The sequence below is a fragment of the Mus caroli genome, unplaced genomic scaffold, assembly GCF_978045245.1.
Source record: "Mus caroli unplaced genomic scaffold, Mus_caroli_1 scaffold_8, whole genome shotgun sequence".
Lineage (NCBI taxonomy): Eukaryota > Metazoa > Chordata > Mammalia > Rodentia > Muridae > Mus > Mus caroli.
Window position 1 is genome coordinate 136,113,580 of NW_028227263.1, and position 27,250 is coordinate 136,140,829.

General features: G+C 42.3%; 2 protein-coding genes and 1 pseudogene across 3 annotated transcripts; 2 read left to right on the forward strand and 1 right to left on the reverse strand.

Moving 5' to 3' along the window:
- Positions 1–2,918: 2,918 nt before the first annotated feature.
- On the reverse strand, positions 2,919–6,352 carry LOC147003672 (zinc finger and SCAN domain containing protein 4C-like). The gene is made up of 3 exons (XM_085841062.1): positions 5,978–6,352; positions 3,986–4,145; positions 2,919–3,901 (listed from the first exon to the last, which is right to left on the reverse strand). The coding sequence occupies exons 1-3, from the start codon at positions 6,350–6,352 to the stop codon at positions 2,919–2,921; spliced, it is 1,518 nt and encodes a 505-aa protein (XP_085697188.1).
- A 3,999-nt stretch (positions 6,353–10,351) lies between these two features.
- On the forward strand, positions 10,352–14,573 carry LOC147003673 (uncharacterized; annotated as a pseudogene).
- A 191-nt stretch (positions 14,574–14,764) lies between these two features.
- Positions 14,765–26,927, forward strand: LOC147003674 (aurora kinase C-like). 2 transcript variants are annotated; one of them, XM_085841064.1, is made up of 7 exons: positions 14,765–14,927; positions 20,047–20,080; positions 20,298–20,489; positions 21,443–21,581; positions 23,892–24,040; positions 26,385–26,559; positions 26,756–26,927. In XM_085841064.1, the coding sequence occupies exons 2-7, from the start codon at positions 20,058–20,060 to the stop codon at positions 26,924–26,926; spliced, it is 849 nt and encodes a 282-aa protein (XP_085697190.1). In that variant the 5' UTR covers positions 14,765–14,927; positions 20,047–20,057; the 3' UTR covers position 26,927. The 2 variants fall into 2 exon arrangements, with proteins under 2 accessions (XP_085697190.1, XP_085697189.1); XM_085841063.1 differs by lacking the exon at positions 14,765–14,927 and having other exon boundaries at positions 20,038–20,080.
- The last annotated feature ends 323 nt before the right edge of the window (positions 26,928–27,250 follow it).

Consider the following 27,250-nt stretch of genomic DNA (forward strand, 5'->3'; position numbering starts at 1 on the left):
CCTCCTTCCCTCTCAGTACTGTGATTACTGTATTCTCATTTCTATGTAGGATTGAAGAATCTACACTTTAGTCTTTCTTCTTAATCTACATATGGTATGTGGGTTGTAATGTGATTATTCTGAGTTTTTAGGCTAAAGATTATTTCTCAGTAAGGATATAACATGTGTGTTCTTTTCTGTCTGGGTTACAGCATCAGGATGATTTATTCTATTTCCCTTTGAATTTCATGAAGCCATTGTTTTTGATAGCTGAGTCTTACTCCAGTATGTAAATGTCCCACAATTTCTGTATCTATTCTTCTGTTTAGGGACATATGAGTTGTTTCCTTTCTGGCTACTATGAATAAGGCTGTTCTGAACATAGTGGAGCATGTGCCCTTGTTATGTTTGATCTTTTTTGGGGTATATGCTTAGTAGTGGTATAACACTCTTTATTCCATCTATACCCATAGATAAGGGTGACACCAACAACTGATCAGAAAAATGTGTTTGTGCTGTGAAGGGGTTATAAAACGAAGCCAACTGTAGAGAATGAATGACTATGTTATGCTCAATCACAAATGTAATAGGTGTATCATTCCCTTTACCAAACTTTCAGATAACATCATGGTAAATAGTAGGAAAAAATTCAATGAGTCTGATGTAAGAGATTTCTCTCATGGATCTTTCCAAAAGAGAAAATTAAGTATTCATATTTAAAAACTGGTATTTTTAACCTTCACCTTCCCTGAAAGACATGTTTTCCATGTGTAGCTCTGCATGTCCTGCAATTTTCTATATAATGCTGGCCTCAGCTCAGAGATCGTCCTGCCTCACACTCCTCTGCTGAGATTAAAGACATTCGTCACCACACTCTGGTTAAAACTTGTTATTCTTTTTTTTTAAATTATTTTATTTTTTATTTAGCTATTTACATTTCAGCCATTTGGATCCTTCTTTCTCAACTTCTTGAACAGTGGTTCTCAACATTCTAAATTCTGTACCCCTGTAATGCAGTTCCTCATGCTGTGGTGGATCCCAACCACAAAGACATTCTTGTTGCTACTTGATAACTATAATTATGCAAATTTTATGAAATGTAAATATATGACATTTAACCTTATGAGCATGTCATCTAGCCACAATGAGGTTTCCTCACATAGGTTCAGAAACCTGTTATTGAAAGTTGGCCACAAAATCAGAGATATGTCACTGCCCCTGCTTATGCCTCTGCATAGGCACCTGCCCTGCCCAGGCCTAAGTACCTGCCTCTGCTTTTATACACTGGTGGAATTAAAGTATTGTAACTCCATTTTCTCAGGTTTGTGTGAGATGGTGTTTTGAGTGTCTTTTTTTTTTTTTTTTTTTTTTTGGTATTTGGGTTGTTTGTTTGTTTGTTATTCCTGGTTTTGGTGGTGGTGATAGTGGTAGGCTACTTATTTATATATTTTATTATTTTGTTTTTAGGAAAATATGTTGTTGAGTCTTTGAGAGAATGATTGGATTCTAGTGTTCCTGCTGACAGATGCCAAGTACAAGGATTGCAGGGATTCTCCAGATCTGGATAGCACAGTATTATCATCTGAATTCTACCTATGATGCTTACCTGTACAAGGGTTAATTCCTAACCTTAGGATGCAACCTTATTTGAATATGGCACTGAAGCTAATCTAAAACTCTGAAATCCTGCAAAGTCTATAATCTCAAAATATAGAAAGCTAAACTATACCAAAAACTCAAATCCATTAAATGTTAATGTTGAAACAATGAGGAACAAAATTATCCAACTTCACTAGAAAAATAAAGGCCAAAGAACAAGCCAAATCAAAAGGGTTAGAGAACCAAATGCTGGTGACTCGGTCCAGAACAAGCAATGCCAGCAATAAAATCCTAGTTGGGGAAATGTATAACTTGTGTTGGTATTCATGTCAGCTAAAGCCATTGTGTACTTTTAAAACTGAAGTCTTCTGATTGCCTGCTGAAAGGTATCGCCAGGAACATCGGGACAAAGTCATAATGCATCCTCAAATGTTTCTACCTGATATGGGAACTTACCTAACTCATGGGAATCACAAGCGCACACACACAGACCCAAACAACTCAATTAGCCTGTGCCTGTTGTCTTCAAATCTGCACAGAATCCTGTTTCTCAACATGACTCTTATGCCACTTCACATTCTTGACATTAGTTTTTTGAAAATTATTCATGGAAAAAGACTTGCTTTTGTTAGCTAATCTTGATCATGTGAGGCAAGTATCCTTAAATCCTGCTCCGTGAACCAAGTGCACAGGTGTTCTGAAACCAGAGCTATGCAGAATGTCGGGAGAATGATAATTGAACAGGTAGGGGAGGATCCTCTGAACTACTCTGAGCAATTGTTGTTTATTTATTTATTTTTTATTCTACTTTGATGGTTGTTCTAGTAATGTAGAGATATATTCTTTAACTGTAAGCAGTAGACATGAGATGGGAGATATCTGAAAATGCAATTCATTTAACTTGCAACTCCAAGACTTGGGATTAAAACTCCAAAATGTAGAAAAATATCAGAGGGAATGTCAGGCCTCTGTCAGGACCACTATAGAGAATAAAAGTGGAGATCAGAAAATGTTTGGAAACTCTAGTGCCAGAAAGACAGGTGTATAAAGCTGCCAACCAGAAGAACACTGTCTAAAAGCAAGAAGCAACTCAAGAATTAACAGCAAAGTATTCTAATAAGTTATGCTGTGGAAGTATGGAAATACAAACAAAAAATTACACACACATACACACACACACAAAATAAAAACCAAAACAAAACAAAATATAAAAGTGGCAATCTACAAGGATGTTATATCTTCATTGGGTAAGTGCAATTTAGTAGCAATATTCTTCTCGGTTTGAAGATGACATACTGAGGCTGAAGCCCTACCAGTCTCTGCTGAGCATGTTAGATAGTTCAGTCAGATCTGTGGTAATTCCTCAGGTGACGGTGGTAAGTGGATGATTGGCGAAAGCGACGGCTACATAGGGAACAGACATAAGGCATTTCTCCTGTGTGAATCATCTCATGAGACTTCAGGTTGGTCTTGTGGCTGAAGGACTTTTCACATGTGCTGCACTTGAAAGGCTTTTCTGGCATGTGTATGATCTCATGGGTTCGGCGGTCAGAGACTCGTTTGAACATTTTCTGACAGGTGACGCAAAGCAATTCACTCTTATTCAGGTGAGTTCTCTGGTGGGATGAAAGGCTCCTGGCATGTTTGAACATCCTAGAACATTCTTCACACTTGTATAATTTGGCATCTCTATGGACTCTCTTTGGATAACTTTCACATGGTAAGTTGGACTCCTGATTCTTACCAAGAAGGACAGGTTCAGAGAGAGGCTGCTCTTGCCTAGACTGCAACCCTGGTACCTCCCTAGGGTCTTTTTCAGAAAAACGTTCCCCAAGTGACTCTTGCAGGCATGTAGATATTCCTTGACTTGCTCTTGTAGAATCCTGAGGAACTCCATAAGGAATATCTCTCATCTCAGGCTCAGGATGATATATTCTCTTGTTAATGAAAAGGGAGTCTGTCTTGTTCCTGGGAATATTATCACTGCTATATACTTGAGTAGCAGCATTCCTGGAAGTGTTATAGCAATTGTTCTTGTCCTCAGAGATGTTTTTTCTAGATAAATCCATTGGTTGTTCCTCCATGGGGACATCTGTAGTAGTCGGAGCACTCGAGAAGTCTACATGATGACTGGAGTTGCCTTGACTTGCTCTTCTGGCACCATGAGGGAATTGACAAACAACATTCCCCTCTTCATGCTCAGGGTACTGTTCTTTCTGGATAATAAGAAGGGAATCCATTTCATTTCCACTACAGCTTTCACCAACATTTACTTCAGTAGCATTACAAGAGGTGTTGCCTTCATTTTCACTGTTTTCTTGTCCTTTGGAAAGAAGACAATCTATGAAAATGTACCCAAAATGGACCCCCTCAAAACATGACTCTTTAATCCAGGTTACCAACTAACCTGTGGCCAAGAATCTATCTTGCGTGGTGTCTACTGGCATCTGAGCATTATCTGGTGTTGACCTTGTTGCAGATTGCTGTTGTTTCAAAAGCTTGATGACTTCTTTTAATGGCATGTTTTCAGAAAAGAGGGCTTCTTGTCCTTGCATTGACACGTGGACCTGTAAAGAAAGACATGTTCTTCTTATGCATGAGCATGTGGATTGCAGACACCTAACCTCAACCTGCTAGCACAGGGAGACTGGAATATTGATTAGCTCATTTGTCTAGGCCTTAAGTCTAATGATCTTTCCTGGCACTCACAAATTCTGACTTCTAAAGTCACTATAGATAATGTGTTTTCAAATGTCAAGTCATTGTCCCCACAGACACACAAAGATGTGTTCCTGTGTGCTCTGCCAATCATAGTTTCTTTAACTGGTCAACACATTGAAGGAGAATAAGCCTTCCTTAAACTGGCTAGCCCATGTTTTCAGATTGTCTTAACTTTACCTGATTTTTTTTTTTAATGCAGTGTCTCAAAGAAGCACAAGGCCTGCTCTTAAGAACATGACTGGATATTAGGGAAGCAGTGTACTTAGTATGAAATTTTAAACTTAAAATAAAACTCAAAGAGTATATGCAGTATAATTCTTAACTTGCAAGGTGTGGTCAACAGATTTAATTTAGCTGGGCAGTGGTGGCTCGTGCCTTTAATCCCAGATTTTGGGAGGATGAAGAAACAGGATTTCTGAGTTTGAGGCCAGATTTATCTACAGAGTGAATTTCAGGACAGCCAGGGCTACAGAGAGAAATCCTGTCTCAAAAAAAGAAAACAAACAAAAACAATACCTAAAAAAAAAACCCAAAACCCCAAAACCATTTAACCTAACACGTGAGCAGCAGAGGGAGGGTAATTCCTCTGATTCCAAGGCCAAGGAGGACTACATAAAGACACCATGCTGCAGCAGGGCGGTGGTGGCACACGCCATTAATCCTAGCACTTAGGAGGCAGAGGCAGGCTGATTTCTGAGTTCGAGGACAGCCTGGTCTACAAAGTGAGTTTCAGGACAACCAGGGCTATACAGAGAAACACTGTATCAAAAAACAAACAAATAAACAAATACAAAGAAACCTTGTTGCAAATCACAAATACAAGCAAGAAGCAACCAGGAAATGAACCATACAACTAAACCAATAAAAATGTAAACAAAATATGTGAAATAGGAAGCATTTTTAATTGGTATGTAGGGATGTATGCATGGTGTGGTTGAATATTTTCAACTGCTTCACAATTTCTGTAAATAACTGAGAATTTTGCAAATCACGGCTTTGAGAAACATCCAACATAATTAAATCTATATTAGGTCTATCCAAATTTGAATGTTTAGACTGAAGCACCATTATGCATCACAGAAATTCTTATGGGTATGGTGCTGTTTTGTATACAGCACCAACCGCATTTCAATATCAGAACTTTAACATTCTGACACCTCAGTTTTCTAGACAGAGAATCAATGATATGTAATAGCCAGTTTGAGAATCCATCTAGTGGATTTAATCCCAAAATTTGCCACACACTTCCACAGATCACAGGCTAGCAGTGTGAACCTTGTTTATAAGTGTTCATGGCAGGATCTAACATAGTCCTCATGAATACTCAGTAAGCATCTCCATGAACAAGCTGGGTCTCTCACACAAGTTATCTCCTCTACATCCTTAAAGTCCTCCCCAGGACAATTCTTCATCCTCTCTACTAATATGTAAATAAACTAGACTTAGTTGTGCATATCAAACCTAATTGATAGGCTCCTTTCTGCTATATTCATGGTAATTTGAGGCAATAATATTTCTTCAGTATAAATATTTTTTTACAGAATATAATCTCATTTGTAAAATACAACATAGACAAGCAATCAAAGAAAAACAAAACAAAATGAAAAAAAAAAACCCTACTTTCCCCCAAACCCAAATGATTCTGCCTTTCCTTCCACCTAAGCCCCGAGGAACTCACCATGACAGGAGGCTTCAAGCACTCATCAGTCAGACTCTCCATGAATCTCTCCATGTTTTTGCCACTGGATTTCCACTTCTCTGTCAAAGCAAACTTGTCCTTGCAGTGCCCAGTGAGAAGAAACTGCGCCAAGACTAGTTGAGAAATCATCTGCTTTTTAGTCTGCTTTTCTGGCTGCAACCATGAGTTGAACATCTTCCAGAGACTTTGCAGCTCCTGATTTGCCCAGCAGCCATTGTTACTTGGGGAAAAGTTTAGCTGAGCACTTGGTGAGTTAGAGATGTCTTCTGCCCACTGCACACCAGAACTACCATTTGGAGCAAACTCTAAATTGTTGGTCTGAAGGTATTTTGCTGGTGCCTGCTGTGAAGCCATTTTGGTGACAATGGTCGGAAAGACTCAACTATAGCAGTTTAGTATCTGTTTTGTGACTTTAGGAAAATGCTAACAGTTGATGGATGTACTCTAAAAGCTGTCAATTTTAAAAAGGAAGAAACAAATAATAATGTTAACAAACAAAACAAAATGAGATTTGTGTCACAGATGGTTTTATGGGTTCCTGACAGGAAATGTTTCACTATAATCCTTTAAATCTGCTTGCATGGAATTGGAAATGGGCAAAACACCTGAAAAGAAGTAGAAAAAAGATTGACTCCATAACCAGAGAGTCCTGTATTAGGGTGAATAGATCTGACATAAGATCTTAAGAACACAGCAATGTCATCTGTTCCCCCCTTGGAAAGGATGGGAGTTATTTTGCTGTTCCTCAAATTTTAAGTTTCACACTTCTGTCTCATTCTAAAGTACCAGAGAATAATACTTTCATAAGAAAATATTTAAAATGAATAACCAGGAATATTAAATTCACAGAGAAGCAAACAAATATCCACACACATACCTGGATGGTTACCAACTCAGAGTTTTCTTTAGAGTTTAGAAAAACCAACCTCTTGATCATTAAAGCTTCCAAAAGGCAATATTGAACTACTGAGATCTACCCATAATTGTGATGAAGATTCTCCCAAGTCCACAAATAAACACACACACACATAAATACACATATACTCACACATTCAAGACCACTAGGTAGGGAAGTTTACCTATTCCTCCAACTCACCTCTTTCTCCAGTGACTTCAAGAGTGATGCCAAGAAGCCCAGAGAGTCACTGTGTGTCCCTGCCTTGGCTCTGCTTCATCTGAGGTTCTATTAGGATTGTGTCCCTTTTATAGCGCCTGGCTTCCGTTAGTCAGTTACTGATGTTGATTAAATTCACACGGTGATTCTATCATACCTCCTGTCCCTGGGCGGGGCAGATTACCATTTTATCCATAGTACTCAAAGTAATAGAAGTTGAATCGGGAGAGTTCCTAGTCCCAGCACTGCCTATTAATCCCAGAGTTCCAAGGTCAGTCTGACCTAGGGGAACAGATAATGCCAAAAGAGGGCATCAAATACAAGCAAGCAAACAAAATAGGGAAAGACATCTTTTCCTGCTGATTGAATCACGTAAGGAATCCTAACTCAGCCCTAGTTTTGCATCTCCAATGCAATGATTGACTCTTCTTTGGAAGAAGATCATCTCCTAATCAAGTGTTGTAAGTCACTGTAGTGAATGGAAATAGTACCACACTGAAGAGGAATTCCAAGATTAGCATTTACCTTCTATGACCTCTGAGCCTGGGTTCTCACAGAGTAGTCAATGGAAACTTGTTAAAATTTCCTGGTTTCCAGAGAGATTGGATCCTAAGTGCTTCAGTGAACTCTGTAGAATCCTTGATAGTGGAATCAGATAGGGCAGGAAGAACCCAGAATGTGTCTGTAGCACAATATAGTAGAGATCGAGGCTGAAGGGAACTTATGTCTTGATAGAGAGGAAAGCCTATTGGGAAAACATGGACATCATTTGAGGATTGTATACTAGGGAGAGATTAAAATTTGTGGCAAAATGTGGTGGTCTTTTTTGTTCTGTCTTGTTTTCTCTATCTTTCCATCTCTCATGTTTGGTTTGTTTGTTTGTTTGTTGTTTTGTTTGTTTTTTACAAATGTCTATATGGTATCCTAGTCTGCTCACAATCTCACTAAGATTTTCAGAATGATTTTGCAATACAATCATATAACTTTTAACTCCTTAGTGCTGACATCTCAGAGTGACCTCACTACTTCACACATCCTTTTTGTTTTTCTGTCTCTGTTTTCTTTTATTTAATCTTGAGACAATTTATTCCCATGTATGCCTAGATATAATAGCCCTACTGTGTGTATCAGGTTGACCTGAAATTTACACATCCTTGCTATTAATTCCAGAGTGGTGGATTTAAAGGTGGTTGCCTTTGTGAATTAATTTGTCCAATCATGCTAATTGATAGATTCAATTGTGACCCCTAAATTCACGTGTTGATGTTTTATCTTCAAACACTGAGATTGTGCTGAACTTCAGTCCAAACATAGAAACTTACTTTCCCTTACCCCCAAATAGGCTGGAAAATCAGTGATTTACAACTTCTAAAATCTGAAGTCTTTTACATTCACAAAATCAAAAATTTTGAATGCTTAAACCTAAAGCTGCCCTTCCCTTTATGGAAAAAAAAAATGCCACATGACAAAAAAAGCACTACAAATTCTTCAAATAAATTAGCCATTTGTTACAACAATGATTGACTCACCATGTAAAAATGTATAATTAGTTTTAATTGCTTCTGATGATGTTCAGTATATTAATGAATTAATGCAATACCAACCAGAAGAAACATTCAGATGAAAGTGTTTTTTCATGAAAACAGTAAACTTTTTACTGTTCTTCCTGCATGTGAATTTCAAAAGGCACAATTAAATATAGCAATTAGACTACTTGAAGGAGGTTAGTGGCTTTAATACCTGCTACACACTTAATCCTAGATCAGAAAACGGATGCAGGAGCATCTCTATCAGTTTGAGGCAAGTCTCGATTTCAAATAGAGCTCAAACATAGCCAGGTTTGCATGAACAGAATGTATATATAAAAAGAAAGTATAAAAGCATGAAGAAGAAGAAGAAAAAGAAGAAGAAGAAGAAGAAGGAGAAGGAGAAGGAGAAGGAGAAGGAGAAGGAGAAGGAGAAGGAGAAGGAGAAGGAGAAGGAGAAGGAGAAGGAGAAGGAGAAGGAGAAGGAGAAGGAGAAGGAGAAGGAGAAGATAGAAGTAGTAAGGTTGCCCTGGAACCACGACTACTAGGAAGGTAGAAGACATGCTTTTAAGTCATTTTTTGTTGTTGCTGTTGGAAGGGATCCATAATGATAGCTTGTCCATATAAAGGAAACACAATCTAGCTATTTTATTTACAAACTCAAGCCTAAATAGGGCAGATTTACAGCTATTCTAACTTATTCCCCAATAATCAAGTCCCTTATACTTGCTGTTTCTCTGTTCCAAGAGTTTATATTTCATTTCTTCCCATGGCAACGTCCTCCACTTAAGTCTTCTTTCTTCTTTCTCCCCCTCTACCAGCAATCTCTTCACTCAATCCTCAAATCCCACCTTTCTCCCTCCAATGGACAATCATAGCAAGTTGCTTTTCTTTTTTTTTTTTTTTTTTTTTTTTGACCAATTGTATTTCTGGACAATATTCAAATAGCAACATTTGGTGGATGTGTGGCTCTGTACTTTGTGGACAACTACAGATTAAGAAGCCAATATTGCCGGGCGTGGTGGTGCACGCCTTTAATCCCAGCACTCGGGAGGCAGAGGCAGGTGGATTTCTGAGTTCGAGGCCAGCCTGGTCTACAAAGTGAGTTCCAGGACAGCCAGGGCTATACAGAGAAACCCTGTCTCGAAAAACCAAAAAAAAAAAAAATAAATAAAAAAAAAAAAAAAAAGAAGCCAATATTTAGCATGATAATATAAGCAGAATCAGAGCAACCCACTGCATTATTTTACTTATACTAAGAGTTAGAATTGGGGCCGGGTGTGGTGGCACACACCTTTAATCCTAGCACTGGGGAGGCAGAGGCAGGCAGATTTCTGAGTTCGAGGCCAGCCTGGGCTACAGAGTGAGTTCCAGGACAGCCATGGCTATTCAGAGAAACCCTGTCTAAAAACAAACAAATAAACAACTCTAAAACAAAACAAACAAAGAAAACAACAAGAGTTAGAATTGGGGATAAAACAGCAATTCTTCTTTTGTATGAAAAGGTATTTTATATGAATAGAGTTTGTACAACATGAGAACTTCTCTCAGAAAGTATTTGTAATCCCAACAAAATTAATTTCAAAATAATAGGTCTTAACAAATACATTACTTTTAGAGAGAAAATTATTACAATTTCAAATATATTCTATAAAGCAAAGAAGAAGGAACTTACATGCCATATTCTTCAAGTAAAACATCAATGACACAGACATGACGTGTTTCAATGCACAGAATAGCAGGACAGTATGTATGTTACAAGGTAATATGCACTACACATATCATTCTCCTCCAATTTGTCAAAATGATATGTAATTCATAAAAAAATAAAATAATGTAGTTCAGAGGCAGAGTACTCATTTTTCATGTATGACATTCTGATTTCAAACTCCAGGACTGATAAGAGAAGAATAACGATGACAATGTCAAGTATTTAGAGTGAGCTTTACTGACTATTAGAACTACAGTGAATATACAGTAAAATTCACTATAAAACCATAGTCTTTAAAAAATTTTTTGTTTGTATTTTAAATTTTAAATTAGTATACATATTATTATGTAGGTTAAATGGTGGGATCCCGAGTCCTCTCAGGGCTGGGGCTACTCAGTGAGGTAGGATGCTGGAGTTTTGTTGTTGTTGTTGTTGTTCTGGTTTTCTTGATTATTTATTTCTATTTCAAATATTATCACCTTTCGTGGTTTCCCCTCAAAAGCCCCTTATCCCCTCCCCACTCTCCCTGTTCACCATGCCACTCACTCCTTCTTTCTGGTCTTGGCATTGCCTACAGTAGCTCATTAATCCTTCACAGGACCAAGGGCATCCCCTCACATTGATGCCCAACAAGGCCACCCTATGCTACTTATGAAGCTGGAGCCATTGGTCCCTGTATCTGTACTCTTTGATTGGTGAGTAAATCCCTGGGAACACTGGATAGTCTTGACTTTGCTTTCCCCTCAAGGGCTCCTGCTTTGGGTGGGCATCAGGCTAGGAGAAGTCACTTGGAACCTGTCCCAGGTGTGGAAAAGTGCAGTCTGAGTTCCCCTGGAATTTCACAAGTTGGCTCAGGCTACCCTGGAACTGCATGGAGACCAGAGATACCAGATTTTCAGACTCTTGGGCCCCTGAGACACCACTTAATACTGCAGAAGAGCTGAGAACTGAGTGCCCACCAACGCCCCTCCCCAGTGGCCTGGATTTAGCCTTGGGATGAGAGGAAAGGGCCAGGAGCTCAGGATGGGTCCCACTGGAATGAGCAACCTTGGCTTGTCCAATGGGCAGCTAGACTTGGTGGAGGCCATGGCTGAGAATGCTGAGAAGCCTTCTGCTGGAGACTAGACTCAACTCTTTAGATGAAGCCCTACAAAGTTCCTTGCCTCCCACATTGGATGCAGATGAAAAGAGACAGTCCATAATTTTAAAGCATTTATTGCCATGGACGAGAGTGTTGATGAGTGAAACTGTAGTCCCCTTTTTCAGGGCGTGCCTGAAGTTAAACACCTTTTGCAAGGAGGAACATCTGGGAAGGGAAGTTCATTGGCTAAGCCATTGAGACCTTCAGGTACCTCATTAAAATGGAGATCAGTCTTGAGAGTACTTGATCTGAGGTCACATTTTCTACTTGTGGAGGGTCTTGAGGCACTGCCCTTACTTGACTTATGGCCATAAACCTATGGAGAGCCTAGGACTCAGGTCCGGGGCCTGGTGTCCAGGAGCATGGCAAAAAGTCTACCATTCCTTGCTGGGGTCACCTTTGGGGTCACCACGATTTCAAACCTAGCTCAACCAGAAACCAGGCTGCCTTTCATGGTCCCACAGTATTAGGGTTCCGTATGATGTTTTCAAACAAATTTATTTTTTTCCTCTTGTCTTACATTTTGTCTCCATTCCCCTGACACACTCTCCCAAGTGTATAGGTGCTTCATTATCCTTTCTCTTTAATGGCACATTTGTCCTAGTGAGCTCTCACTGATTCCTCAACAACCTTTATTCTACCTTTTTTGACCTCTTCTCTGGTTTCATATATCATACCCACTTTTTCTTGCGTTTAAATATGTATGAACATTGTGATTTACATCCTTTTATGAGACAGAATGTTCTTCAAGACTATGCCTGGGCTCTCAGAATCTGAACACCTATCAAGGAACATACACAGGCTGGACCTAGGCTGCCTTCCAATTATGTAGCAAATGTGTATCTTGTTCTTCATTTGGGTCTCAAACAACTGTAACAGGGGCTATCCCCCAAAATAGTTGCCTACATTGAGGAAATTTTCTTCTTACTTGGCTGCTTTGTCTGGCCTCAGTGGGACATGAAGCACCTAGCCTTACAAAGATGTGAATAACCAGGGTGGAGCATACTTTCAGGGAGTCTTTCTCAGAAGGGAAGGGGACAGGGGATAGGAGAAGGATTTTGGAAGAGGGTGACTGGGAGGGAGCAGTGAGCTGGATGAAAAGTGATGAGTAAAAAAAATAAATAATTAAAATTAGAGCAAAATGAAAATTTTGATACACACACACAAACACAAATCATTTTAAAGTCCATCTGGTTCCTGAAAATTTGATTATTTTATTTTCTTTCACAGATTGACAAAAGTCTGCTGTGTATTGATAGCATACTTTTATTAACTGGTAATTAACATAATTTCTTTGCTGTTGTAAATTATGGAGAACTTAATGTGCAGGTTCAGTTTCTCTATGGTAGTTTCACTCTCAGGGTATATGTCCAGAAATCATATATCTCTGTTTTAGTGTAATCCTATTTTTTTATTTTAATGAGTTACTCTTGTATTTGTTTGTAATATGAATGAAGTACTTTACTATTTACCATTATAGCCTGATGATTCCTTTGTTCCATAGCATTACCTGCATTTGTAGTATGACACTGAAAATCTTAAGTAAGGCATAGAACTGCATTAAAAGGACAAAATGTCAGCCATCAGAGTGAAAAATGATCTTCACTAACCACACAACTGACAGAGGGATGATATCTAAAATATATAAAGAACTCAGGAAACTAGATAACCAACAAACCAATTAATCAAATTTAAAATGTACTACATATCTAAACATATCACACCAGGCTGAGTCAACAAAGGAAGCCTCTGAGGACTCCCAGTCAGTGCCAACTCCTGGTCCCATTGCTTCCTCAGGAACAGAGCAAGGATGCTTTCAAATAGTGCTTCCTGGGAAAGTCAGCCTTGGCCATGATTGTTGTGGAAATGTGCTCAGCAAGAAGTTCCTTTTTGCTTGACACAGGAGGAATCATTCTGGAGTGAAGCCATATGAGTGTACCTAGTGAGGGAAGGTCTCCAGCAAGATCACATACCTTCTTCAACACCATATGGTCAATACTGGGGAGAAGCCATACAAGTACATGGAGTATGAGCAGGCCTTCAACCGCAAACACCACCTTACCCAGCACCTGGGGATCCACAGTTGAGAGAAGCCTTATAAATGTGAGGAGTACTGCAGAGCTTTCACCCACTGCTCTATGTTCATCTTACATAACAGGAGTCACACTCTTGAAAAACTTTTTGTTGGTAAAGGATGTGGGAAAGCTTTTGAGATAGGCCAGGTTTCATCAGACACTACATCATCCACAGCAGGCAGAACCCATACAAGTGCTTTGAGTGTGGACAGATCTTCAAACACAGGTCATACCTCCTGTGGCACCAGCAGACACACACAGGAAAGAAGCCCTATGAGTGCAGTGAGTCTGGGAAGGTCTTCCTTGAGAGTGCTGCCCTGATCCACCAGAATGTGATCCACACTGGGGAGAAGCCCTTTGAGTGCCTCCAGTGTGGCAAAGCCTTCAACTACTGGTCGTACCTCAAGGGGTACCAGAGCATTCACACTGGGGAGAAGCCCTTTGAGTACCTCCAGTGTGGCAAAGCCTTCACCCACTGCTCTACATTTATCTTGTGTAAAAAAGGTCCACACCAGAGAGAAGTCCTTTGAGTGCATAAAGTATGGGAAAACCTTCACCAGTCGGAAAGATCTCATCCAGCACTTCAGCATCCACACTGGAGAGAAGCCCTATGAGTGTGTGGCATGTGGGAAGGCCTTTCCGGACCTATCAGGTCTTACGAGGCACCAGCGAGTTCATAGTGGGGAACATAATTGAAGTATTGGGTGTGGGAAGACCATGCCATCATCTACAGTGGGGAGAAGCCATGTAAGTGCAGTGAACGTGGGAAGGTCACCAGTCTCAGTTCATCCCTCAATCAGCTTCAAAAACTGCAGTGACAGAAGCCCTACCACTGTGGCAGAGAAGGGAAGACCATTCACAGCCACACAGCTCTCAGTTATCTTCGGTGAACTTCTTCTGAGGAAAGATTTCTTGAGTGGAGCCAGTGAGGGGAAACTTTTGTCACAAGAAACATCTTCTTCAGGATCTGATCATCTACACCAAAGGGAAGCTGCACAAGTGTCTTGACCATAAAACAAGCAAGCAAGCAAGCAAGCAAGCAAGCAAGCAAACCCCTTCCTATTACAGCACACGCTGTCATCTGAAGAGCAACAGCAGCCACAGACCCAGCCTTATTTCCCTCTGAAAATTCACCCAGGAAGAACTCCAGGGTTTGGGGTGGGTTGTGGTAGGGGTGGGATCTTGTTTAAAGTTCACCCAGGAAAACTTCAGCCACATCTCCCTACAAATTTACATCGTAGTATTATCTCAGGGATTGTTTACAAAGCAGATGCCAACAAAAATAAAATCACAGATCTCTTCAGACCTCCCAGAAAAACCTATGGCACTGTGATATCGACCCCTCAGCTTATTTGGAGTGAGGTGGGTGTTTTACTAGTCAAAGCCTTTGGCCCTTTCTTGTGCCTTGTGTATTCACATGGTGTTGGGGAGTTAGCTGAGACCAAGCCTGTAAACATGTATTGCATATCTTTGTTTCCTAAGATACTATTCTTGAGACCAGTAACCTTTGTGATGAACGAGGGACACTTGAGCCATGAAATACTTCATATGTAAGGCAATAAGGATCCACATTTTTCCTAAGTATCTGTATTCTTGCAAATTCCAACAGCCTTTTTCTGTTTTCCTTTAGCAGTCTCTCTCTCTCTTTTTTCTCTCTCTCTCTGCATGTGTAAGCTCTCTTCACTGCTGAGCCATTGCTCCACCTCTTTAATCATATAAATATACACCCTTCTTCATACTACACAGCTGAAAATTTTGCCTGTCTTTGTAGGGTGAAAATGATAAACCTTGTGTTTTCAGCTGTTTCAAATTTTTCTCAGATTAAAAAAAATGTAGTGGAGCTGGGTGGTGGACTCCTTCTTTAGGAGGCACCTCAGATTAGAATGCAGAGTCAGTGGGGGTGGTAAACTCGGATGGGATAACTCAGTGGTCCAGAGTATAACTCCTTCTAGAAGACCTGAATTCAGTTACCTGCACCCATGCCGAGCAGTTAACAATTGCCTGTAATTCTAGCTTCATGGGATCCTATACCCTCTTCTAACCACCAACTGCCACAGGCATTTTTCTGTATGCACAGACACACAGAGATACAATTAAAAAAATAAATTAATATTTTCCAAGCCTATTAAAGTAGAGAATAATGGCTCTGCCAGGTGTAGCTATATGGTTCTACTACAAATCATTTTCTTTCTTTTTTTTTTTTTTTCTCCTTTCTGAGACAATGCTAGAGTTGTCTATATAACCATTTAGCTGAGGTAGCACAGTAGTAAGAGCAGTGGTTTCTCTTGCAGAGCACTGGGTCTGGTTGCCAGCATCTACATGGTGGCCTACAGCCATCCATAACTCCATTTGCAACTGACTTCTTTGGGCTCTTGGTGTGCAGGGAGTGTACATACAAACATGCAGGCAAAACATTCACACACATGCACGTACACACAATATTTACTAAAAGAAACCAAGTGTAAGACTGGGCATGGTGGTACAAGCCTTTACTAACACTCAGGGAACAGAAACAGGTGTGTCTATGATTTCAGCTAGGCCTACATAGTGAGATCCTTTCTCCAGAGAAAAAGAAGAAAAGGAAACCAAGTGTAGTGGGGTGTGCCTACAAGTGGCTCAGGCAGGAGGACTGTGTCATGTAAAAGTTTAACTATGGTCTTTCTTGTGTGTACTCCCACATAATGACAGAGATTATATTTATACAGAAGCTTAAAGAATTACAGCTGTACAGAAATTCATCTATTCTGACCTGACTATGAATGTCTGGCCTATTTTCCAGCCCCATATCTTGTTACCTGCCATCTTAGTCTTTCCCTGGCTCCTCCTGCTCCATCATCTCATGGAGACTCCCTCCATGACACCCTTCTTGATCTCTATCTCCACCTTGGACCCCCTCACTGGGAAGGAAAAATCCTATTTTATCTCTCCTGCCCAGCTATTGGCTATTTAGATCTTTATTAACTGACCAAGCCAGCTCAGTCAGTCAATGGGTTCTTCAGGAAGGGAGAAAGGATTGATAAGAAAAACACAATTAGACAACACTGTAAAGTAACCCCAGCCAGTTCTGAAGCTGAAGGCCTGTTTATTTTTTTCCAGTCTGCTTTTATACCATTCTAGGTACACACAAAGTATATGGTCAGTCCTAAGGCATAAACAAAATAGTTAAGGAAAAAAACAAAGCTTAAATAATGAACAAACCAGACAATAATCAAAGTAATCAAACAGGAAATAAACAAAGTCCCATTATCACTGTGTCTAGGGATTTATCAGGTTGACCTTCCTAGAAGCAACTTCAAAAGCTCTCCACAGTTAGCCAATCAGAGGTGATGGAGAACAATTTTTACACAACATTGAGACAGGAGATGCTTCAACAATTATGACAATGCCAACATCCAATAGCAATTAGGTGTTGTTGCACAAAAATCAGCATTTGAATGCACATTATGTAAAACTATCCCACAAAGATGTACTGCTTGAGGCCAGTCTACTTTGCACAGCCCAGGGTGTCCATTGGGTACATGACAAGACATGAGCTTCATAGTGAATTCCAGACCAACCTGGGCTACAGTGAGACACAATCTCAAAAACAAACAAGCAACAACAACAAAAGAAAAATCAAAAGCAATAAAATCTAAAACTGGAAGGCTACAGATTTTTGTCTTTAGCACAGTGACTACTCTTAAAATATATCTCTTAGCTGGCTGGCTGTAGGGCATGCCTTTAATCCCAGCACCTGGGAGGCAGAGGTGTGTTCATATTGGGAGTGCAGGGGGGAGGGGAGGAGTGTGTCTCTGTGAGTTCAAGCCTATGCAAAGGGAATACAATGGGAAACAAGTGTGTTTGCTTGTTTTTTAGGTGGTGTTTTGTTTTTCCCCTTAGCTGGAGTTGGTCTTTACAATTTTTCTCACATTGCCTAGTCTGAAAAGAACAGGAAAGCATTATTGCTCCAGGCAGTCAATTTCTTTTAAAAGCAGTGAGCCAGCTGGGCACTGGTGGCACACACCTTTAATCCAAGCATTTGAGAGGCAGAGGCAGGCAGATTTCTGAGTTCAAGGCCAGACTGGGCTTGAACAGAGTGAGTTCCAGAACTACACAGGGATACACAGAGAAACCCTGTCCTGAAAAACAAAACAAAACACCCAAAAACAAACAAACAAAAACAAACAAACAACAAAAAAAAAGAAAGTAGTGAGCCTTTGTGGAAACAAAAACTTTACTGAATAGTGAGGGTTATAATACTTGGATTGGCCTTGTGTTGTGGAAACACAGGCCTTTGATCCCAGCTGTCTGGAGCCAGAAGCAGACAGATCCCTTTGAATTCTAGGCCAGCCTGGTCTACATAAGGATTATCAAAATACCCAGCGCTAAAAAAAGGAACCCCGTGGGGTGGGGAGGTGGCAGAGGGCAGGGGATGACAAACAAACAAGGATACTTACAAAAAAGTCTTACAAATTAGGTGGGCTTTTTAAAAATTTGTTTTGTAAGAAGGAACCAAACTGAAGCCTTTTGAGTAGAACTTCCATTTTGAATAGGGGTCAAATAAAGTTTAATTCCTAAAGACCTCCCTGGGTACTGAGAAGGTCAGGAACTTTGGGAAGGTCTTGGAACACTTGCTCCTCTTGGAAGGGAGAGGCTAATTTTTCTCAGACCACAGGTTGGGAACAGACCTGCAGGTGGGGACACATTCTGCAGGACAGACAGTTGCCCCCACCTTCAGACGAGTTTGCCGTTTTGCTGAGACATTAGCTATACCTTCTCCTCCCCTTCCGGACTCATGCTCTCTCCGATTATCATGGAGTCATTAACGTTAAGAGGAGGACATTCCTCGAAATAGGAATGTAAAAATAAGTACAGTGTTAAACAAACAAGCATTACTGACACTTGTGGAGGCCCATGCCTGCTAGTCCTGTCTCAGAGGCAGGAACAATGCATGTCATGCCGGATCTGGCAAATCCTAATGGGTGGGAATATGTAACTGTAACTTGGAGCTGATGTTGATGGTTTCAGGCTTAAAATTTTTCTGTGATATTCTGGCTTGGAGTCGCTTTTCAGCTCCCAAGTTCTGTGGCCTGATCAGTAGCAGCCTGAGTACAATAATAGACTTTTGTCATCTACTTGTGGATGAACGTCCCAAGAAGCAGTCAGCTCCCAAGTCTGTGTTGCTATCTCCTACTGGTCAGTTTTCGCTGCCTAATTCAGTATCTTGCTTTGTATCTTGCTTTGCTTGGGTTGTTTTGGATTTTCAGCCCCCAATACTTTGTTTTTCAAGACAGGATTTCTCTGTGTAGCTTTGGCTGTCCTGGAACTTGCTCTTTTAGATCAGGCTGTTCTCAAACTCAGAGATGCCCCGTGCCTCCTGAGTGCTGGGATTAAAGGTGTGTGCAGGATTTGTAAAGATTTTAATTCCCTATTCTAATAAACATAAATTTCATCGCATTTGACAGAGGAGACACATATTTGCTGTTTCTTACTACGGGGTCCTCTAGGTTGATTGCAGGTCCTCTGTACCTACACAAACACCTAGTGCCCCTCCTGCTGACCTCCGCAAATGGTACTTTCCTTGCTAGTGATTTTAGGCACATTCTGGACCCGCCCCCATCATCCTATAGGGCAAGCAGCCTGGCTTCTCAGGTGCGCCTATTGGGCATGCTTATGACTTCAGAAAGATAACCAATGGTTATCAGCTGGGATCTACTAGACTCTATCAAAGCGCGATCTGGAAACCTCTTGAGTGCGGCTGTGCTAGTGGATTACCAGTGTGTGTGTCCCAGAGTGGGTGAGACATTCCGGGCGGTTGGGGAGGCTGGAGTCAGAGCGTTACCTGCCTACCTTTTTCCAGGATCTAAGCAACTAGCAGGACTTCAACTTGCCCTCACCTCTTTAGAGTTCAGGGAAGAGTCACCTCCTTCAGGCTGGGCTTCACACACAAGTAAGAGGTAGGAGAACCCGGACCGACTCCAAAGTGGTGGCACGTATGTGAAAGATCCCTGCAAGCAGGAGGACGAGGCAGCAGGATGGGGACAGTTAGAAGTCACTGGGGTCCGCAGCCAGGGGTGCATTATGTGTGTGTGTGTGCATTGGCAGTGAAGGCTTCAGCCTTCTCTCTCTGCGTCATCCTTCCTCTCCCTCACTCCCTCTCCCTCACTCCCTCTCCTCCCTCTCTTTCCTCCCCCCCCCTCCTTTCCTGGGTTCACTCTCCATCTCTCCTTTTCCTGCAGTCCTTCTTTTTCTCCTTCTCCCTTTTTCCTTTCCCTTCCATGCCCTCCCCTACAACTTTCTTGATGCCCCTTCCCCTCTCCTATACCCTTTCCCCTCCCACCCTCCCCCAGTCTCTGATAGGGTGATTCTCCTGTGTACTAAGTGGGCCTCAAAGTTGCTATGGAGTGGAGGGTGACTTTGAACTCCTGCCTCCTTGTCTACCTCCCACAGACTAGGGTTGCTATTGAGCATCACCAGGCCCATTTTTCCTCTCTTTCCTTAGCTACTGGCCAGATGGAGCCCAGCACCTCAACCAGGTGAGTGCTTTGCCAAAGTTTCTAGAAGAAAGAAAGTGGGACTCAGGTGACTAGTAAGCAGGGCAAGAGGAGCATTGGCTCATGGATCTAAAATGCTATTTTCCCTATGGAAGACCACTGCTGAGGTTGTGAGCTCAGTGAATGAGGAAGGGGAGCGGTTGGGGACCCCTGACTCTTCCTAGTCTCTGATATGAGGTCATCTCTTCCATCTATTCAGGAATCATTTCACCATCAGTGACTTTGAAATCGGGCGTCCTCTGGGCAGGGGGAAATTTGGGCGTGTGTACTTGGCTCGGCTCAAGGAAAATCATTTCATCGTGGCCCTGAAGGTCCTCTTCAAGTCTGAGATAGAGAAGGAGGGATTGGAGCACCAACTTTGCAGGGAAGTGGAGATCCAGGCACACCTACAGTAAGCCTGATCTATGTGGAACTCAGAGCTGGTTCCCTCTTGCTGCCCTCGACCTCTGAACTCCGTCTTCATGACTCCCAAATAAGCATTTTGTTTTCTACCTGAAGACTTTTCTCTGTAACTCATTCCGGTTAGGACAATTCTCTCCTGGTATTGGACACACCAGTTTCAAGTGTACACACATGTGCAGATCAGAGGTCTACCCCCAGTGTTACTCCTCAGGTGATACACATCTTTTTTTTTTTTTTTTTTTTTTTGGTTTTTCGAGACAGGGTTTCTCTGTGTAGCCTTGACTGTCCTGGAACTCACTTTGTAGACCAGGCTGGCCTCGAACTCAGAAATCCGCCTGCCTTTGCCTCCCGAGGGCTGGGATTAAAGGCGTGCACCACCACGCCCGGTGATGCACATCTTTTTAAAAAATGTATTCCTTTGTCCGGAGCCCCTGAGAAGCAGAGGCATGTGGATCACTGGGTGTGAGGCCAGCCTGATGGTTCCCAGTGAGTTCCAGGTCAACCAGAGTTACACAGTGAAACTCTGTCCACAGCAATCGGTTTTGTCTTATACCTACTTATTTGTTTGTTTATTTTAGTTTTGGTTTTGGTTACTTGGAGACAGGGTTTCTCTGTGTAGCCATAGCTGTCCTGGTATTTGCTCTGTAGATCTAGTAGGCTGCTCTTGAACTCGAGATTTGCCTGCACCTGCCTTTGGAGTGCTGAGATTAAGTCTTGCACTACTCAGCAATTTTATTTTATTTTGTTTTGTTTTATGGGGAGTGGTGGCACATGGGCTACATGTGAGTCACAGGACACATGTGGAGGACAACTTGCAGGAATTAGTTCCTCTCTTCCACATACAGATTCTGGGAGTGGTACTCGGGTTAGCACACTTGGCAACAATGTCTCTGTTTGCTATGCATCTTGCCTGCCTTGACTCTTCCTTCCTTCCTCCTTCAGACACCCGAACATCCTTCGCCTGTACAACTACTTCTACGATGACACTCGGATATACTTAATTCTGGAGTATGCTCCAGGAGGTGAGCTCTATAAGGAGCTTCAGAGAAATCAGAAGTTGGACCAGCAGCGTACAGCCACGGTGAGGGGAGTTCTGGGACCAAGGATGCACGCAGTGATGACAGTTACTGATTGTAGCTGCCAATATCCCTTCCCAACTCTTCTTAACTTACTCTTTTGTGTGTTAGTGTGGGATGTGGGGTGGGGGAGCATACAGGCCGTAGTGGGCACATATAGAAGTCATGAGACAACTTGGGGAGGAGTCTGTTTTCTCCTTTCACTTTTATGTGTCTTCCAGGGTTGAAACTCAGGTCACCAGGCGTGTACAGCAAGCTCTCTTACCTACTGAGACATCTTGCTGGCCTTCATCTCTTGTTGTTCTGAGTTGCAGGAAATCTTGCTAGATAGCCCAGGCTAGCCCAGGCTTCCCTGAAATCTCCAGGATGAAACCTGGCTCACGGTGCTGTATTTCCTTCCTTGGGCAGAGTCTTTTCTAAGCAGCTCAGAATGACTTGGAACTCCTGTATAGCCCAGGTTAACCTTGAGTTTGCAACCTTGTAACTCCTAGGATGACAGGCCACCCAGCTTTGGACTCTTTGTTTCCATGAGGGTTGTTTGTTTGTTTATTTGTTTGTATGGTTTTGGTTTTTAGGTGTGCTTAGATGTAACTTGTTGGTCTAGTTCTTCTCTAGTGTGTTTATGGCCTTGGGTTGATCCCAATGTAGCCACAGAATATTATTATTAATAGATTTTTTTTTTTTTTAGAGATAGGTTCTTTCACTTCTTGTCTAACCTGGAACAATATAGACAGGCTGGCCTCAAATTCACAGAAATCCTCTTGCCTCTGCTTCCCTAGTGCTGGCTACCACACCTGGTATCGTTCTTATCAAGCATTTGATTGTAACTGGGGCTGGAGAAACAGCTCATTGGGTAAGGATGCTTGCTGCTGAGGCTGAACACCAGCATCCTGGGACCCGCATGGTCGAAGGAGAGATAAAACCCAGAAGGTTGTCCTTGTACCTCTCCATGCACTTATTCACATATTTAGGCACAGAAAAACAAATAAATGCAATGAAAATAGTATATAAAAAGTCCAACTCTATTAGATAGAAAATGAAACCATAAACATATATTGGAAAGCTAGCTGGACATAGTGTTGCTGGCCTATAATTCCAGAACTTTGAAGGCTGGAGCAGAAGCTCAGGAGTTCAAGGTCAGCTTGGTCTACATATCAAGTTTCAGGCCATAAGGTTACATAGTGCAACCTTATCTCATAAAAGGAAAAAAGAAAAGGTACCTTGAAATTGTAGGGTACTTTAAGAAAAGCCCTAGAACTCTATCCCTGCACCATCAGTTAGTTGGCTTTGCTGGACAATAAAATCTCTGACTCCTGTAGCCTTCCCTCTGATCCTTTAGGGGGAATGTTCTGACTGGCTCAGCTGTAGCCTCCCGCAGCCTTGAGTAGGCTGGCTCAGACCTTGCTGCCACTGTGAATGAGACCACCTGGGGTGGACCTTCCCACCTAGATAGCTCTATTGTTCTTGTCACCTGCTGCTGCTCTTTTCCAAGAAGCAGCTACAGCTGAGAGGCTGAACCTGTCTTCCTGAGAGAGCCAACAACCTGTGAACTTGGTGACCTAATGCTAATAGCTCTGACAGACTAGTGTTAACAACTTAGCAACAAAGCATCAAGAAGCCTGGCATGGCGGGGGATGGGCCATCCCGCTTTATAAGCACAGACTCTTAGTAAACATTGGGCCTTGAGCAGAAATCTGTCTTGGTCTCTTTACTTCTTTGATGTTCTATACAGCTCTGGCCTCCCACTCAGGAACTCAGTGTGGCTGCAGGGGGCTACAGGGTCTGAAGGCTCCATCTCAGGTGGTCTCATTCACAATGGCAGCAAGGTCTGAGCCAGCCTACTCAAGGCTGGGGGAGGCTACACTCAGCACAGCTTCTGTGTCTGGCTCCTGTTCTGCTAAGTCTATAGTGGAGGGGTGGGGGCTGGCTAGTTTATAACCATCATGCTATTTAAAGACAGGCAGATCTCATGAGTTTAAGGCTGACCTGGGCCAGACAGTGAAGGCCCTCTTTTAAAAAGAACAAAGAGGCAAGCGGTGGTGACTGAGGCCTTTACTCCCTGAGCTACAGAGAGAGTTCCAGGGTAGTAAGAGCTACAGAGAGAAACCCTGCTGAAAAACAAGGTCGATAGTAAGGCACCACTCTAAAGATTGTCCTCTATGCTCCGCATTGCTATGTATATACACACAAAGAGACAATAGAATTATTGTCAAAAAATGAGATTCCTTGGCAATGATAAAATTCGTAATGTCTGTTCTACCTCACATGGAAGCCGAGAAAGTCTTCCCCCCACCAGACTGCTTTTGTTCACACAGATAATACACGAGTTGTCAGATGCCCTGACCTACTGCCATGAGAAGAAGGTGATTCACAGGGACATCAAGCCAGAGAATCTCCTGCTGGGCCTCAATGGTGAGGTGAAGATCTCAGACTTTGGGCGGTCTGTGCATACCCCCTCCCTCAGGTAGGTTGGATGGGATGGGGGTGGGACACTCACACTAGTGAGGCATTTCCCAAGTGAATTCATCTCACATGGAAGGCCCAGATACAAACTGGGCCTTGTGGTTAACAAGCACCTTTTCCAAATACACACTTTTAAAATGCATTTGCAAATTGAAAGAATAGGTGGGTGGGGTGATGGACTCTGTAGATAAGAACAGTTCCTTTGTGATCAGGAAACCTGACTTTAAATGAAAAGAACCTGTAAATACCTGGCTGTGGCTATGGATTACTTTAACCCCTGCCTTGAGTGATGGAGGCAGGCAGATCCTATAAGCTGGCTAGCCACTGGCAGAAATGACTGGGTTAGGTCCAATGAGAGACCTTGCGTTAAAGGAATACAGTGGGGAGCTTAATAAAGACACTGAATGTCGTCCTCTGTCTTTGTTAGTGTGTGTCTGTAGGCATGTACACACACACACACACACACACCACAAATAGAGCTTTGCTTTCCTAGTCTTTATCAGTGTTTGCCTTTGCCAGTAAGATTCCATGTAAAATTAGCAAGCATCCCAGGAAGGAATTTCTCCATGTCGATGAGCTACATTTCCTTGGTTCCTCTTGAGACATACACCATCATTATGTACATCATAAATCTTCCTCAGACGAAAGGATGGACCATCTGGAAATTGCCATACCCAAGGATCCACCCCATAATCAGCCTCCAAATGCTGACACCATTGCATACACCAGCAAGATTTTGCTGAAAGGACCGTGATATAGCTGTCTCTTGTGACACTATGTCGAGGCCTGGTAAACATAGAAGTGGATGCTCACAGTCAGCTATAGGATGGAATACAAGGCCCCAATGGAGGAGCTAGAGAAAGTACCCAAGAGCTGAAGGGGTCTGCAACCCTATAGGTGGAACAACAATATGACTAACCAGTACCCCCGGAGCTCGTGTCTCTAGCTGCATATGTAGCAGAAGATGGCCTAGTCTGCCATCATTGGGAAGAGAGGCCCCTTGGTCTTGCAAACTTTATATACCCCAGTACAGGGGAACACCAGGGCCAAGAAGTGGGAGGGGGTGGGAAGGGGAGTAGGGGGGTTATGGGGGACTTTTGGGATAGCATTTGAGATGTAACTGAAGAAAATACCTAATTAAAAAAAATAAATATAAAAAAAATCTTCCTCAGTCACTGACTCTGACCACCAGGCTGGCCTCAGACTTACAGCAATCCTGTGATGTTATGCTACAGGTGATATGCTGCACCATGTTTTAAAACATGAGATTAGTGTTTCTTCCCTTATAGTATTTACTTTTTCTGAGTTGGTTTAGTTTTTTTAATTTTTATCTTCTATGTATGAATGTTTTGCCTGCATCTAGGACTTGTGCACCGTTTTTCATGCCTGTTCTCTTGGAAGCCAGAAGAGGGCATCAGTTGTTTTTAAGCAGCCACATGGATGCTGCAAAATCTGTCCAGGGTCTTTTAGAAGAGCAGCCAGTGCTCTTAACCACTGAGTCATCTCTCCAGCCCTGCCTTGTCTGACTGGTTGTGGATTCATTCTAGCTTCAAACACAATGCTCTTCCTGTTGCAACCTTCCCAAATGCCAGAATTAAGAGATGTGAGCTATTACTATATGCATCTGCTTTCCCTGAACGTTAAACAAAAAGAAACCTGTGTTTATTCTCATATGTGCATGTAGGCACACATGTGCCATGTTGTGTCTGGGAGGAGGGTGGGCGTGTAAGAGGACACCTTCAAGATAGTCCCTCACCTTCCACCTTATTTGAGACAAGGTCTTTTGTTTGCTCTTTCATAGTTGCCTAGCTGATCTACAGACTTTCTATGATTCTCCTCTGCCTCCCATCTCACTATAGAAGTTCTAGGACAATAGTCATGGACCCGGCTTTATGTGGGTTCTGGGGGATAGAACTCAGGTCCTCAGGAATTCCCCTTGCAAGTGCTTTGCCCCCTGACTCACCTCCTATAGCCCCTCTGAATCTTGATCCATATTAACAGTTGGTGTTTATGAACAGTTCTCCTTGCCTCAGGCATGCACAGGAGTGGACCCTTTAGGATGTCCCTGTGTCTCCCATTTCCTTGGAAGCTGAACAGGGAAGATTTCCCTTCTTCTGTTTTTTGTTTTTGCTTTGTCGAGACAGGGTTTCTCTGAGTAGCTCTGGCTGTCCTGGAACTCACTTTGTAGACCAGGCTGGCCTCAAACTCAGAAATCCGCCTGCCTCTGCCTCCCAAGTGCGGGGATTAAAGTTGTGCACCACCACTGCCCGGTTTTGTTTTTGTTTTTTGGTGTTTTCCCTTCATCAGAGCCTACGCACAGCCCAATCTTCTGTGTCTTGTTCTAGGAGAAAGACAATGTGTGGGACTCTGGACTACTTGCCCCCGGAAATGATAGAGCAGAAACCGTACAATGAGATGGTTGATCTGTGGTGCATTGGCGTGCTCTGCTATGAGCTGCTGGTGGGGAAGCCACCCTTTGAGAGCAGCACCTCCAGTGAGACATATAGACGTATCCGCAAGGTATGGCCAGCGCACGCACACATGACATTCACCAGGAAGCCAGACAGTGATGGGTCCTGGGTGGGCCTTTGGGGACTGAGTGTATACAAAAGATTATCTGCTAATAGCCAAAAGGGTGCCATGAGGAGACTTATAGCACAGGGAGATTACGAAATGAGAATAACTAGATTCTATTCTTCTTCCCCTGGCTCATTAGGTAGATTTTAAGTTTCCTTCATCAGTGCCTGCAGGAGCCCAGGACTTGATCTCCAAGCTTCTTAGGTACCATCCTTCAGAGCGGCTGAGCCTGGCCCAGGTCCTGAAGCACCCCTGGGTCAGGGAACACTCTCGAAGGGTGCTGCCTCCCTGTGTTCAGATGTCTTCCTGAGTCCTGCCCATCTCTATCCCTATGTATTTCTTCAGGAAGCTCTCCAGGCTCTTTTGTTAGTGTGTGTGGTTTGCTTGTTTTCTATTTTATGAAATGATGTTAATTAAAACTGTTTATTTTCGCATCAATCTTCTTGCTTGAGTGAGTTAGTGTGTAGATTGAATTGAAAAGTTTGTCTTACATGAGTGATAGAGGTGGAGGCCAGAAGCCCACACCAGGTGGCTCCCTCTATTGCTCTCCATCTCATATTCTGAGAGGATAAATCTCTGAACTGAACATGAAATCACCAAGTTGGCTTGACTGGCTGGTAAATAAAACACAGTG